We start from the raw sequence: 16,024 nt of genomic DNA, 5'->3' as shown, positions 1-16,024 counted from the left end.
TTTTGTCAAAGATGGCTTGTTTGTGAATTCGATCCGTGCCCGCCATGAGCACTGGAAATTCGCTGTATACTTTTTCCAGGCATGCTGTGTGAAGAGCTCCTGTGGTGTTAGACCATATATTGAGGGTTCGTAACCTTACCGCTGAGAGACTGGCCTCTTGTTGTATGTGTAGGTGCAGCGGTGAAAGGTTTAGCATGACCTCCATGGCTGCAGTCGGAGTGGACCTCGTGCAGCCAGTGGTGGCCGCGCATGCGAGCCTCTGGAGTCTTTGTAGCTTGTCTCGTACGTTGCCTAGGTTTGTTCTTGGCCACCAAACCAGAGCACCGTAGCAGAGTAGGGGGCGGATTATAGTCTTATAGAGCCAAAGGGTAATTTTCGGGTTGAGTCCCCACCTCTTACCAATCATCCTTCTGCACTGCCAGAAGACTACTCCCGCCTTGTCTATGCGTTTGTTGATGTGATTGTTCCAGTTGAGTTTACTGTCGAGCGTTAGCCCTAAGTACTTAACTTCGTCGGTCAGCTGTAGCTCAGTCTGGAAGAGTGTTGGTCTGGTAAAGTTGCCAAGTGCCCTTTTATTGGTGAACATTACCATTTCTGTTTTGGTGGGGTTAACTGATAGGTCAAAATCTCTACACCAGCGTTCTACGATCCGAAGAGCTGCCTGGGTGAGGTCGCATACTGTACTGGCAAATTTACCTGATATTAATATTGCCAGATCATCAGCGTAGCCTATTGTGTAGAAGTGTTCCTCGTTCAGTTTGGTTATGAGGTTGTTGACTACTAGGTTCCACAACAGAGGTGAGAGAACTCCCCCTTGAGGGCATCCCCGCACCGCCGCTACGGCCTGCGGTTCACCTACATACCTTATTGTCCTTTGATTTAGCATGTTCATGATCCACTTTATTAGTCCAGGTTCAGCGCCGTGGCTTCCCAAGGCGTTCCCTATACTGGAAAAGTGAGTCTTGTCAAAAGCGCCCTCTATGTCAATGAAAGTGCCGAGGCACATTTCTTTGCCGTGGATGGCTCTCTCAATGCGGCTTACAACCATGTGAAGAGCCGACTCCGTAGATTTACCTGAGCTGTACGCGTGCTGGTTGTTGTGCATCGGTATGTTCTTTAGCGCCCGGTCCCTCAGGTCCCTGTCGCACAGTTTTTCCAGAGTTTTCAGCAGGAATGATGTGAGACTGATGGGCCTAAAGGATTTGGCAGCTGTGTAGTCGTTCTTACCTGGTTTAGGTATGAATACCACATTCACATCTCTCCATCTCCTGGGCACGTACCCCCAGGCTAGGCAGGCTGCCATGATGTCGGTCAGGGTTTCCTGGATGAGTCCTAGACCCCACTGTAGGAGAGCGGGGAAGATCCCATCCGGACCAGCCGCCTTGAAGGGATGGAAGCTGTCTATGGCCCACCTGAGTTTCTCAGCCGTGACGACTCTGTGCGCCATTTGCCAGTTGTTGTCCGTTGTACTGTATTCCTCGTCCTGCTGATCTGCATCGGCGAGACTTACGCATCCTGGAAAGTGAGTTACCAGGAGAAGGCGTTGGGTCTCTGCAGGGCTAGATGTGTATGTGCCATCGGGTTTACGCAGTGAGCCCAATTGTGATGTGGGCTTGTGCGCTAAGGTTTTCCTCACCCGGTTGGCGTGGTCAAGTGTTTCAATGCTGCTGCAGAAGTTCCTCCATGACAGGGATCTCCAGTACCGCAATCTCTTTTTGTACCTGGCCTTGGCTTCGTAGTAGTTTTCCCAGTCCACCTCAGCCGTTGTGTTCATGGCCCTGTTGAAGAGTCTTCTTGTTTTCCCCCGGAGTCTCTCCAGTATGTGTAAGTTAATATAGTATATGTAAAAATCTAAAGGAGGTCCCTGTTTTTTCGTGTACATAGGTACATGAACATGGGGACATTACTGGGAAAAAGAATCCCCCAGTTTGTACAAAAATATACTTCACGGGCTCTACTGTGATGTTCCATTACTGAAAAGCAGTAAGTAAGTAGTTAGTTAAAGGCAAATGACAGATTAGCTTAGTGATATGATAGCAATAAAAACAATTTGATTTGACCTATTGTTTTGTTGCAGTAAATTATTGGAGCAAAGAAATAAAGAAATGATGGAGCTATGTAAGAGTGAATCTGAAGAAGAGGAGGAAACTAATGATACTCCTACAGAAGATAATAAAGAGCCAGGTCCTCAAGTTAGTGCTCAAGGTGACAACGTAGCAAGTGATGAAAATAATGTACCCCAGAATGCTAATGAATCCGAAGAGAATACTGTAGAAGAACCTGTCAATAAAACAGAAGAAACTAATGAAAATGACTTACCAGATTTGACAGTAGAAATTGTTCAAAAAGAGCCAGATTTGTCAAATGCTAATATTGTTGATAACGATTCGTCAATTACTGATGTTGGTGATAAATATACGCCAAAAACTGATGATGGTAGTAAAAATATGTCCAATAATGATATTTCTGGACAAGATGATGATGTTGAAATGAAGGATGACTCCGAAGAAAACATTGCAGAGTGTGAACCTAATACCAAACTGGCAACTGCAATCGAAAGCCAGTTGATGGAACTACGGTACGAAACAGAAAAAATGCAAAATACTGAAGACATAGATAAGGCACAAGATTTGGAAAATTCTTCTGCAAATGGAGCTGGAAGTGCTTCCAGTGATGATACTAACAGAAAAAATTATGTAGAATCAGATACAAATAATGCTGCGAACGAAAATGTTAAAGACAATTCACATGGTGCTGAGTTTGATGACGATTTTGATGATGTTGATATTGATATGGAAGACTTGGAAAATATTATTGATAATGCAAAAGGTTGGTTGAATCAAAAATGTTGAATCAAAAATGTTGAAATCTCAAATTATGTATGAATTGTAATTTGTTCTAATGAAACTAATTATTAGTATTATTATATATTTCAGATAATGCAACTGCAGTAGACTCTCCAATGCTTATAAGAGATCCATATAATTTAAATAAGAAACCAAAACTCACGGGAGCTCCAGGAATGGTGATTGATTTAGATGGCAGCAATCCTGTAGTGCCGAGAAAACTAACTGGTGTAGAACTATTGAAGGAGAGGTTTTCATACTTTTCAAAATTGAAAACACCTGAAGAAAAGGAACGAGAAAGGGAGTTAACGTAAGTAATTGACAGATCTTTATATACTATCTTAATCTCAATTAAATACCATTACTTCATATTATCTTATTTCTGTACAGGATCAAACCAGGAATGCAACATTTGAAATTAAAACAAGAATTAGAAGAAAAAATATCTGAACAGAGGTCCCTCGAATGGGCAAAGAGGTTGGAAGAGGAAAAACAACAGCATGAAGAAATGAACGCTCTCAGAGGAGATGACTCTGATGGTGATGATTTGGAGAAGATTGAGGCGAAATTGGAAGAGAAAGAAGATATAATGAAAGATTCATCATCGGGAAGCGAAGAAGAGGAGTTGGAGGAAGACGATTGTGATATGAAAGATAAACCAAGAAAAAAGAATGCTTTGATCGATGACGAAGCTGAAGTTTCCGAGGACGAGGAAGCAGGAGAACAGGCTAATGAAGCTGAAGGTAACGTTGTTAATACAGAGGATGCAGATAACGAAGACGAGGATGAAGAAAGTGAAGAATCTAGTGACGAATCTTCCGATGAAGAAGAAAATCAATCAAAGCCCAAAAAGGGAAGAATTTTGAAAGCGTTTGAAGATTCTGATGATGAAAGCAGTAACGTAAACGAAAATCCCGTTGGTGCTGTTGATAGCATCACAGTTAATCATGTTGCTACAGTTAGTCAAATTGTTAAAGATTCCCAAGGTAATTATGTACGAGATATGAATCAGTTTTTACTGTTTTTAGTGTTAACAATATAAATTAAATAAGTATTACTTTCTGTTACAGATGATGTAATACCTCTAGCTCAAACAAATCAGTCGCATTCAGAAGATTTATTTGGTAGTCAGACAAGCATTAATCCAAGTAGTACAAGCGAAGACGCGAAGAAAAATCCTGATGAAGACTGTGCTGATATGACCACTCAAACCTTCTCTATTTTGAACACTAATACACAAAAACTAAGTACTACTGATAAAGTTTTAAGTGTTCCTACTAACATTGATGTTATTTGTGAAACACAACCTGTGGATGGGGTAAGTTCAGTTAAAGAAATCGCCTTCGTACCATTAATTGTTTACCCTTCATCATAAGATAACTTAAACTCGTTTTTTTACAGCCAAGTTTAGATGACGTTGTTGGCATGTGTTCTGGAAAATTCACTCAGACGCAAAATGTAATACCCGCCGAATCACAACTGACTGAATCGCAAAGCCCTATCGGTGAAGACATCCTTGCACTGTGTACTGGCAAATTCTATGACAATCAATTTGTAATATCTCAAGAAGATGGACTGGAAAAAGATACAACAACTAATACTGAGAAAGAACCTATTAAAAAACAAGAGGAAAAGGATCTCCTTGATTCCATTCTTCACGAAATGGATGAGCCAGTTGAAGATTCAAATAGAAAAAAGATAATATTTGATAATGCTACTGAAAATGAAGCAGTATCCTTTGATGCTGTAAATCATATGAGAAAGAAGTTCACAATCGACAGTGATGATGAAAGTAATGTAGATGCGGAGAAACCAGCTAAGAAGAAGAAATTAAAGAAAAGGAAACTTGAAAAGCGGGCTCTTCAAATATCAGGTAAAGTAAATTCTATTCATATTTTAAACATAATCGGTCTAATAAATTAAAATTAACTAAAGTTTTCGAAGCAGGCAGTTCTTTTCTACAAATAAAAGCCCTTCTAGACGATACCAGTTGCTAACGTCAATCACGTTGCGTCACGATTCTTGCCAGTCAAATGCTGTAGCCACAATCAGGAAAACTGGCGCAAGCATGGCCATTATGTCGTATAAGCCGACCACGCTAAGTTTGCACCGACTTGTAAGCATACCGTGTTCGAACTCTTATTATTCCAAATCAAAAGTGTAATCTTTATTTATTGTTTTAGACGACGAAGATGAAGAGGAACTGTTGCATTCCGACGAAGGTGAAGATTACATGTCGGAAGTTGAAGAAGATAATGGCGTGGAGAGAATAGTTGAATATGATTCCGAAGAGAATGAGGCAAGTGTATCAAACTAACATTTTTTTATTTAGTATTGTATTGTATTTATTTATTGCTATTCACATGTACATTAAAGGTTTTACAAGTACTTAAGAGTATGAGTAGGTACACAAATGACACATGAAACCCTGATGGGCGCAGCAATGTAGGTAGATATGTAAACAATACTTGTCATTATATATGCCCGCATAATTTCATATTCTAGCATTATACAATTAGGTAGGTAGGTACCAGTGGCGGCGCGTCAAACATATCCATAGGCAAGCCGGGGCTAATTTGGCTTACATATTTCCTTTACAACTCTGCTCAAACGTCCAAAAACAGGCAAGCCGGTGGGAATCGGCTTTTATGGACGCGCCGCCACTGGTAGGTACCTTGTTACTTTCGCACCGAGACCGTGGTACACAAACAAATAAGTATTCCAAATTGTACACATAGTCGATATTGCACTGATCCTGATCATACAAAAGCTTGTTGTAGGAGCATTCCATGAAATTGTCTACTGTTGTCCCGTACAAACGCGAAGTTTCTGAAGATTTAAAGGTATAAGAGTTTCCTTTTCTATGACAAATGGTCAAAAATATGCACAGAAAAATAATCGCCTGCTTTAAATGCCGAGAAAAAAGTCGCAACACAGGAAATACAATGCGTTTGTACGGGACAGCCCGTGGAATGCTCCTGTAGCGAATACGCAGTGACACGTCTTGCGTACAGTTTGCACAGCTTCGTGTATATACACGCATATGCATATCATGCGGGGTTCCCCTACAATTCTAACGCGTTCTTAGCTCATTGTTTCTTCGTAAACGCAGAGTAATGTAAGCTCCACTGATCTGGCACAGTCAATCCTTTACAGTTTTGTAATTTTCTATGTTTACTGCAGTACAAAACTCGATTCTGAGAATTTCAGTTCAGAAAGCAACAAGGTAATAATGGGTATTAAATTAATCATGTCTCTAAAATAAATCATCAATTACAGGTAGAAGTGAAGCCTCAAAAACAAAAGAAGAGTCGCAAGATGGCGGAATTCTTCGAGAACGAAGCAGAGCTGACGTCTGAAGATGAATGGGTGGGGTCAGGGGACGAGGATGAGAGAGGCCTCGACAGAATGGAGCGCGAGGAGGGTGATGATGACACGTTCCATCAGGGCCAGTTGCAGAGAGAGCTGGGGCAGATACACATGTGAGTAGTCTCTACATTATTTGGACGATAAAGATCGGTTTTCCATAGCGGTGCGGGTCTCTATTGTTTCCCAAATAGTTTTCAGTCAAGTCCGAATTTTCGTTAGTCATAATTGGTTTTTCTCAGAAACGCGTAACATTTCAGGATTGCCATAAAACAAACCTAACCTATCTATAGAATAACCTTAGGAAAATCCTGAAAAGTTAACGGTTTCAGTTTTATGACTAACGATAATATGACAAACAATACATTATGACTTAAAACTTTATGGGAAACAAAGGGACCCCTAGCGGTGCGTGCCGTCATATAGCGGCCGTATCCATACTAAATAATACGGCTAAATATGGATGTGGTATTATTTGTATGGAGACGGCCGTTATATGACGGCACCGCTATCCTAGGAAACCAGAGCATTATGCAATATTTGATGTTTAGTATAATCACGCATTGGCCGTCTCAACCGCTCTTGACACAGCGTTGCAACAATCATCCGTCAGGGATGCAGTGGCCATTGATGATGATCGTTCTTGTCTACGTGACAGCGTGATAAAATGGTGTCCGTCACTTTCTATACCGCGGTGTCAAAAAGCGACAGTTATTTTATCACGTGGATGAAACCATCCATAATTCGCTGGCAGGTGAGATGGCTACAAAGACGGTAATAAAAGAATCTATACCCATTAATTTTAGTCACGTTGGATTCGATTTGACGAGTTATACAACTATGAGTAGACTACTGTCGAGTCGAAAGAAAGGTACCCGTTAAGATCGGGTTTCCTAGGATAGCGGTGCCGTCATATAGCGGCCATCTCCATACTAAATAATACGGCTAAATATGGATGTCGTAGTATTTGTATGGAGACGGCCGCTATATGATGGCACCGCTATTCTAGGAAACCAGAGCATAAGCGACAAGTTTTTAAAAAATTTAGCTCATGTAGCCCTCGTCATGTTTCAGGCGTGATGTATTGGACCAAGACAAGCGGGAAGTGAGACTGATTCAGGAGCTGCTGTTCGAAGACGGTGACCTGGGTGATGGCGGACGACAGAGGAAATTCCGGTGGAAGAATCTAGGTATTTCCACAGAATAAATAATAGTACTAAGTACAGAAGACTCACTCTCTAACAAAACGCGTCTGTGACGATCAGCACAGATATGGCCGCTAGGTGGCGACAGCGCCACGCGCGACTTATGGCAAACCCCAAAATTGGGGCCGAACGGATGTACTTTTAGCTACCTGTAGCAAAGCGACGAAATCGCGGAGTGAGACACGCCTGGTATTTCTTAGCGTAACGTTTTTGAATGAAGGGTTTTGTAGAAAAAATCATCGTCCGAACTGGCGGACTTGAGAAACAAGCCCTCTATGACGATCGCGCTGTCCTCTAACCAAGGTACTGAAGTTGCGACTATGGCCATAGAATAAATAATAGTACTGTAGGTACAGAAGGTTCACTCTCTAACAAAACGCGTCTATTACGTCAACAGACAAAACATCCTCCAGACTGAGCATAGTCGCGCTACCCCCTCTGCCACGCATACGGTAATTTTACTCCATGTTCGAGTCGAAAGTGTCCTTGTGTGACGTCCGTGTCTTTGAACGGACCAATCACGGCACGGGACTTCGCTCACTTCGTCCCGCGCACCCCCGCATTTTTGGCATCATCGGTTGCATGAAATAATTGCTCTAAACTCGGTCTAGAGGATTCCGCCTAGTCTATGATTACGTCAAATATGACCGCTAGGTGGCACAAAGCGCGAGCAGATGTGCGTTCCGTAGCGGTGCGCGGCAACTACTATTGCTAGACACTAAAATTGGTGTGGGTCGCATGTACTTGTAGCGACTCGACGAAATCGAAGCGAGTGAGCCACGCCTGCTATGGCGAACATTTGCATCTTTCCCTTCAATCTTCATTGCTATACACGACTTTAGAGTTTAGAGGGCGCCTAAGCAGCAGCTCTATAAAATATAAAAATGTATTAAGCCAGTCAAAGTCCTGTTATGTCATTATGCAGCTATTTCTTGATATTCTGTTCTGTCATCCATACTACAATAGTAGCACAACTAGCACAGTTTGGTAGAAGAATTATTGTATAATTTTAGGGTTCCGTACCTCAAAAGGAAAAAACGGAACCCTTATAGGATCACTCGTGCGTCTGGCTGTCTGTCCGTCTGTCACAGTCTATTTTCTCGGAAACTACTGGACCAATTAAGTTGAAATTTGGTACACATATGTAAATTAGTGACCCAAAGATCGACATATTTTTTATATAATTTTAAAATACATAGGTTCGAAGTTATTTAAGAAAATAGCCAAAAAATTACGACCCCCCCCCCTTTATCTCCGAAACTACTGGGTCTAAAATTTTGAAAAAAATACTCAAAATAGTGCTTTACCTATAGATGACAGGAAAACCTATTAGAAATGTGCAGTCAAGCGTGAGTCGGACTTATGTACGAAACCCTAGAAACGCGAGTCCTACTTGCACTTGGCCGGTTTTTTTTTCTATTATGGGTGCAACTTTCAGGCTTTTTTTTTTTATTATGAATGGGCTTACTCATGGCCACAGACTAGCCGAGGCGTAGACGTGGCCTACGATGGAGCGAGCTCGCCCAGAAGGTGCCTGTTCACTCTTGATTTGAAGGATGCCGGGTTATAAGAACACGGAAATATAGACGCCGGCAAGGAATTCCATTCCTTGGCAGTGCGCATAAGGAAAGTAGAAGCAAAGCGCTTCGTGCGAATTGGTGGAATATCTACCAAGTAAGGATGGAAACCGGCCGTGCGTCTAAAAGTCCGATGGTAGAATGGGGACGGTGGAATAAGCTCGTGTAGCTCTTGGGCACACTCCCCGAAGTGCAACCTGTAGAATACCGACAGGCTGGCGACTTTCCGCCGATGGGCCAAAGACTGAGGCTTTCCTTATATACTCATTCCTTAGTCTTACTTTGTTTATAACATTGCAGATGGTGAGGAGGAGCCTGGTGCCGTGCCCGAGTTGTTCGCTGAAAGTCAAGAAGAGGAATTCGAGTCTGAAGAGCAGTGGAGAAAGCAGCGGCATGAACGGGAAGTCTTCCTTAGGAACTTGGTATGTTTAATATAATATTTTAAACTTTCGCGTTTTGAACACATATTAACTCACATTTATAGACGGATCTAACGCGAATTTTATTCAATTACCTTGATTTACCGACGTTTCGACACAGGTTTCACTGGTCGTGGTCGCGGCTGACTTTACCATACACTTTTCGTCGATTAGTTGCACAAATCTCTATTTTGACATTTTGCTGGGACATCAGTCAGCCGCGACCACGACCCTCGGAGTAATTAACAATGGAGCCGCCATTAACAGGCGTTCCCCTCTGTCGAAAATAGGCGGCCAATGGTCAACCTCATGTCAACCATATGTATGGACTGACGTTTATCTGACATGACGTACCTATACATTTGATGTGCCCGGGGGAGGGGGCAAAAAACGGCAGACTATTTTGTACCGAAAATTTTAGACATGGCGTCTCCGTTGGTTATATCCTCCAAGCCACGACCAGTGAAACCTGTGTCGAAACGACGGCAAATCAAGGCAATTGAATAAAATTCGCGTTAGACCCGTCTATAAATGTGAGTTAATACTTGGTATTTTTATTTGTTTAATCAAAATTACTATTGTTAATATTTTATTGTTTAAAAAAATATGGTTTGAACCAAGGATTTTTTGACATCCGCGGTTGCGGATATTTAAGGTGGTTCGCCTAGGTTACTCAAAACTTAACTCTCGCTAGATGGCACCACTTTTGCAAAATTTCAGATTTTATTTTTTTGTGAAATGGTCTTGGTATTTGTATACTTAAAAGTATGTTTCGCGCACTTTTTAAGTAAATATTGAACTATTAGAATAAACATTGAATACTTCATTGTGCAAAAACCACCTTTTTAATTCGACGGAGTGTTGCTGTCACGCTTTTTCCTACTATTACTCACACATGCAAACAGCAGAGATATATATAACTCCGTATAAGATAAATAAAGTCTAAGAAAAAAACGTGCCTCGGATGTCAAGCAAAAGTCACTGTCGAATAGATGGCGCCATATACCTTTGGTCTATTGTCGTTTAGATGGCGTTGGCGACATCGTTTGATATTTAACAATTTTAACACGTATCAGTGAAAGAACATGGGTCATTGTGGAACAATAAAAATTAATAATCATATATCCGTAAACATATTTTAATTCATTTATACATTTTCAATTTTATTTTAAGTTTTAATCGTGTGTCGATAGATGGCAGTAAATGTACCGTGACTACAAAATTTACTTTGACAGGACCCCTCTATACTATCTATTCTTTTTGTAAACAGTGTTTCCGTGATCCTTGTAGTAGACAATTTCACACAACGTAAGTATGTTGCAATAGCGTAACGGTATGTTCGTGGAAATACGTGCAAGAGGATTGGGGTTCAAGACTGGTGCGAGTAGGTAATTTCTTTTCGTTTCTCCTTTGTGTTATCTTACCTTTAAACGAGCAATTATTATATATATAATTATTTATTTATATACATATTTGGATGGTATCAGAAACGGCTCTAACGATTTCGATGAAATTTGCTATAAGGGGTTTGATCTCTTAGCTAGGTCTATGAGAAAACGCGCATTTTTGAGTTTTTATGTTTTCTAAGCTTTGGTCGGTCTCCCAGATATTCAATCTCCGCTTGGCAACTAATCCCAGAATTGGCATGCGCACTAGTTTTTACGAAAGCGACTGCCCTGACCTTCCAACCCAGAGAGTAAACTTATTTGGATTAGTCCGGTTTCCTCACATTGTTTTCTTTCAACGAAAAATAGGTATCGGTGTGTAAATAGGTAGGTATCAAATGCTATTTCGTACAAAAGTTCGAAAAATCATTGGTACGAACCGGGGTTAGAACCCGTGACCTCCGAATTGCTTTCGGCTAGGCCAGCAGCGCTTCCCCCACATACTCAGTGTTATCAGGTTTTTTAAAAATCAAAAACGATTACTTATGAAAGCAGAAGAATATAAATGATCGTATTAGATTTATAATTGTTACATATTTGCCGTAACTAATTTTTAAAATGTGTTTTTCAATTAAAAGACACGTCAAGATTGTTTACCTTATTTCTAATGCTAAAAAAAACAAACTATAGTAATAATTGTGTTTTTCATACATAGACAAAATCCATTATTTTTAACCACAGGAAATTTTATACACTACTTTTTAGGGTTCCGTACCCAAAGGGTAAAACGGGACCCTATTACTAAGACTTCGCTGTCCGTCCGTCCGTCCGTCCGTCCGTCCGTCTGTCACCAGGCTGTATCTCACGAACCGTAATAGTCCGTAATAGACAGTTGAAATTTTCACAGATGATGTATTTCTGTTGCCGCTATAACAACAAATACTAAAAACAGAATAAAATAAAGATTTGAATGGGGCTCCCATACAACAAACGTGATTTTTGACCAAAGTTAAGCAACGTCGGGAGTGGTCAGTACTTGGATGGGTGACCGTTTTTTTTTTGCTTTTTTTTGTTTGTTTTTTTTTGCATTATGGCACGGAACCTTTCGTGCGCGAGTCCGACTCGCACTTGCCCGGTTTTTATTGCAGTGAGGATGTCCTGATTGTAAAAATCAGAGAGATTAGGTAGAGTATAATTACTAATTATCTTTGTAAAAATAAAACAATACGTGTAGCCCATACTTAATAATCGATTTATGATAATAAGAAAAATTAAATAAAAATAAAAAAACAATACGAAATTTAGGTGTAACAAAAATACAAAAAGTTATGTTCCAGCATACAATGACTGGGGATCGAACCGGGAATCTTCCGTTTGCAAGCAAAAAAGCGACTGTTTGCATAACACGCCATGATAGTTCTTAGCTAAGCTGACGAACTTCTCGCTTAGGTCAATTAACTACCTGTCAAATATCAGTGTCAACAAAATTGCACTAAACATGACGGCACTCCAAATTCGAGCCGTGGTCAGCCCGGCAACGTCGGAAATGGAATGGCAACGTCGCAAATGTATCTGTACACGACATTTGTGACACACACATACGTAAATTTGATGAAAAGTTAACTATGATTTTTGCATGATTTCTGTATGAAACATTGTTTTCCTGTTAATTTCGCGCAAACGAATATTCGAAAGAAGATAAATGCGAAAATATTTGTGTACTAATAGTGTGTAGTTACTTAATGAGCTTTGATTGAATTTTGTATGAAAAGCGAACCACCTTAAAGCCTCACATCCCCGGATGCGGATATTTAAAGCCTCACATGATGTCAAGATTTGGTACTTAAAGACGTCAAATATTACATTTTTAGTAATTTTTATTATAAAAACGAAACGTTTAGTATTTGAGCAAGAATATAGGTGCATTTAATAGACAGTAACTTGGCCGACTCTTCGGGATCTAGACGATTTCGTTATAATTATATAATGACGGAATTATCTAGCATTTACGGCGCCGCGCTAAGACGTTCCTGTTACCGACTTGGTCGACATCCGCATCCGCATGAGCTCCGCATCGATTTTGTGCGGATGCGGATGTTGAAAATAATGCGGATGTTCCGCGGATGCGGATGCGAATATTCGCAATATCCCTGGTTTGAACTTTAGCTGAACGGTCTTGCAATTTAGTAAAAGGGCAAGTAAAAATAATGGAAAAAAGGCTTATAAATTTTAAAGGCCGCTTACAGTTTCATGCCTGCTATAAAAACTACGTATTTTGTTCTGCGTTGTCCCCACGCATCAAACATCATTTGATATTTGTCGATGGCTTTTTCTTAAAAAAAAATATAGGCGGGTCTAACGCGAATTATATTCAATTACCTTTATTTACCGACGTTTCGACACAGGTTTCACTGGTCGTGGTGGTGGTGGTGGTGGGAAAAAATATAGGTATAGAAATCAGTATACATCAACGTAAAAAAAATTTAAAGTGGTTATGGAGTTCCCGAATTCAACTCCTGTTACAAGAAATCTGTGTCCCATACTTAGAGTTGAAATACCAGTGACTTGTATGATTTATGTGTCATGTTTATTGCAGAAAGAGAAAGAAACAGAAGAGCATAGCATCAGTATAGACCGAAGCACCATAATCAAGGCGAACCTCTGCTCCCGAACCATGTCCAGTCTGCTCATGGAAGCCAACGGGAGCAGTGCGAAGGTGGAAACCGTGGTGGTGGAGAAGAAGGTTGTGAGGGAAGAGCCGTCTCGTAACCTGCCGTTACCCGTGTTCCAGGTATGGAAAACATGACGATTTTATTAACTAATAGGCATACTGTCTGCCTGCTGGTAGATGAAGTGGCAATGGGCAGGCCACATTGCGCGCAGAGAAGATGGCCGATGGGGTCGAAAAGTGCTCGAGTGGAGACCACGGACTAGCAAGCGCAGCGTAGGACGTCCACCCACAAGATGGACGGACGACCTTGTTAAGGCCACCGGAAGACGCTGGATGCGGGTCGCTTCCACCGGTACGCATGGAGTTCCAAGGGGGAGGCCTATGTTCAGCAGTGGACGTCTTATGGCTGAGATGATAATGATGATGATAATGCCTTCCTCCTCTTTTCTTTGAACTATTTAATCCTTTTAGGAGGTGAGGTCCTGAATAAAAGGGTTATACCAGTTTACTACGAGTAGATAATACAGGTTGAACTGTGAGCCGAATTTCACCCAAATCCATTTGAACGTATTGACGTTAATCATCATTCGCTTGCCCTTATTCCATTCACTTGGGGTCGGCGCAGCATGTCTTTTTCTTCCATATCTTTCTCTCGCCCGTCATCTCATCATTCACTCGCGTTCGTTTCATATCATCTCTCACACAGTCCATCCACCTTTTCCTCGGTTTTCCTCTCCCGTTAATCCCTCCACATTCATTCGTAATAGCTTTCTCGTCACATGACTTTCATCCCTCCGCATCAGCCCCTACCACGCTAGGCGATTCCGTCTTACAATATCTATTTGGACGTATTGATGTTTTTGAAAAATAAAAATATATAGCCTACTACTGGTGCTAAGAGATACCACAGAATAAATAATAGTACTAGGTACAGAAGACTCACTCTCTAACAAAACGCGTCTGTTACGATCAGCACAGCGCCACGCGCGGCTTATGGCAAACCCCAAAATTGAGGTGGAACGGATGTACTTTTAGCAAAGCGGCGAAATCGCGGTGTGAGCGACGCCTGGAGATACGGACAAACGCTATTCCCTGGTATTTATTTATTGCCATGCCAAGTGAAAGCTCCTCCTGTATATATAGGGAGCTTCTTGCGCTGTTTAAACTTAATTTACGGTAGCTGAATCCTAATGTATACCTAATGTAAATATTTCAGCAAAACTACCACGGTTCACTACTAACGCGAGGCCGGGGCGCGCTAGCGAGGCTAGCGGCGCTGGCGATGCCTCTAGCCGGCGAGGCCGACGACCAGCCCAAGCCCACCGGCCCTAGTAGTAAGCGGAATTTCGTGTTCGCTGCCGTCACCCCACCTGTCAAGGAGGCTAAGGTAAGTTACCACAGATGTTGAGATCAGCCCGTGGTACTAGCGAGGCCGACGACCAGTCCAATATGTACAACCAAACATTGACGCCCGGTAAGGCCTAGTGGGTAGTGACCCTGCCTGTGAAGCAGGTCCTAGGTTCGAATCCCGGGAAGGGCATGTATTGTTGTGATGAACATAGATATTTGTTCCCGACTCATGGGTGTTTTCAATGTATTTAAGCTTTTTATAAATACGTATATATTATTATATATAGTTGCCTACCCACAACACAAGCCTAATTGAGCTTACTGACTTAGTCAATTTGTGTAATAATGTCCTATAGGTAATATTTATTTATTTATTTAAACATAGCAATCTAGCTAGGACATGTATTCTTTGGTTCAATTTTAATTAAATATTAGTAATTTCACAATAATAGTTATTTTTATTTATTATTTCAGGCGCCGAAGCGTAAAGCAGACAACGTGAACATCGGAACGCCGAGGCTGATCAAGAAATTCAAGACTGACGAAAAGAAGTTCCCTAAAGCTAGTTTATTAGATCACTTGAAAGCACTTTAATTCTTCCTATACGATATACCTCTTACTGTAATACTTAGGGCTCATTTAGATGGCGCGGCGTGCGAACTCGCATGCGATTTTAGCTACATTTAGGTCAGGAAATGAATGCTCAAAAAACGTTGTAGAGGGAAATGCTAGGAACACAATTTTTGACTCCGTAACTTTGTTTAGACTAGTTAGGAGGTGAACATATCAAAAGTCCCCGGCTGTAGCCCCGGTGCTGCGGGGTAGAGGGGGGTAAGAAGGTCGAATTTTTCGGTTTTTCATTGATATCTTGGAAATTTTGCATCTTAGCGACATGACTACTAAGACAAACCGAAAGCTCATAAAATTAGTTACAAGTTTTATCCAGTCAAGTTTTTCGATATCTTGAATAGTTTTTGAGATAGACGCTCTTGAAAGTTTATTTAGGGATTTTAATGTTATCTTGATATCTACATCAGTGATGCTGTTAGGCCATGTTTGGCATCATTTTCGTATAAATCGGGGGTGCTGAATTCATTTATGGTATCACATTGACACTATTCCGAAGTAAAAACAAAATTAAAAAAAAATATATTTTTTAAAATCCCTCTTCACGCTTAAACCGCTGAACCAATTTCGTTGAAATT

At 41.0% G+C, this 16,024-nt stretch overlaps 1 protein-coding gene across 1 annotated transcript; it reads left to right on the top strand.

Moving 5' to 3' along the window:
- Positions 1-2,108: 2,108 nt before the first annotated feature.
- Positions 2,109-15,413, top strand: LOC134673619 (claspin-like). Its single transcript, XM_063531617.1, has 12 exons — positions 2,109-2,829; positions 2,937-3,156; positions 3,237-3,832; positions 3,917-4,164; positions 4,248-4,719; positions 5,030-5,145; positions 6,126-6,328; positions 7,287-7,402; positions 9,295-9,416; positions 13,395-13,589; positions 14,686-14,856; positions 15,294-15,413. Exons 1-12 carry the CDS (start codon positions 2,109-2,111, stop codon positions 15,411-15,413), a joined length of 3,300 nt encoding a protein of 1,099 aa, XP_063387687.1.
- Positions 15,414-16,024: the final 611 nt, after the last annotated feature.

This window comes from Cydia fagiglandana, chromosome 18, assembly GCF_963556715.1.
Source record: "Cydia fagiglandana chromosome 18, ilCydFagi1.1, whole genome shotgun sequence".
NCBI classification, from domain to species: domain Eukaryota; kingdom Metazoa; phylum Arthropoda; class Insecta; order Lepidoptera; family Tortricidae; genus Cydia; species Cydia fagiglandana.
This window is presented reverse-complemented; position numbering and strand designations above follow the sequence as displayed.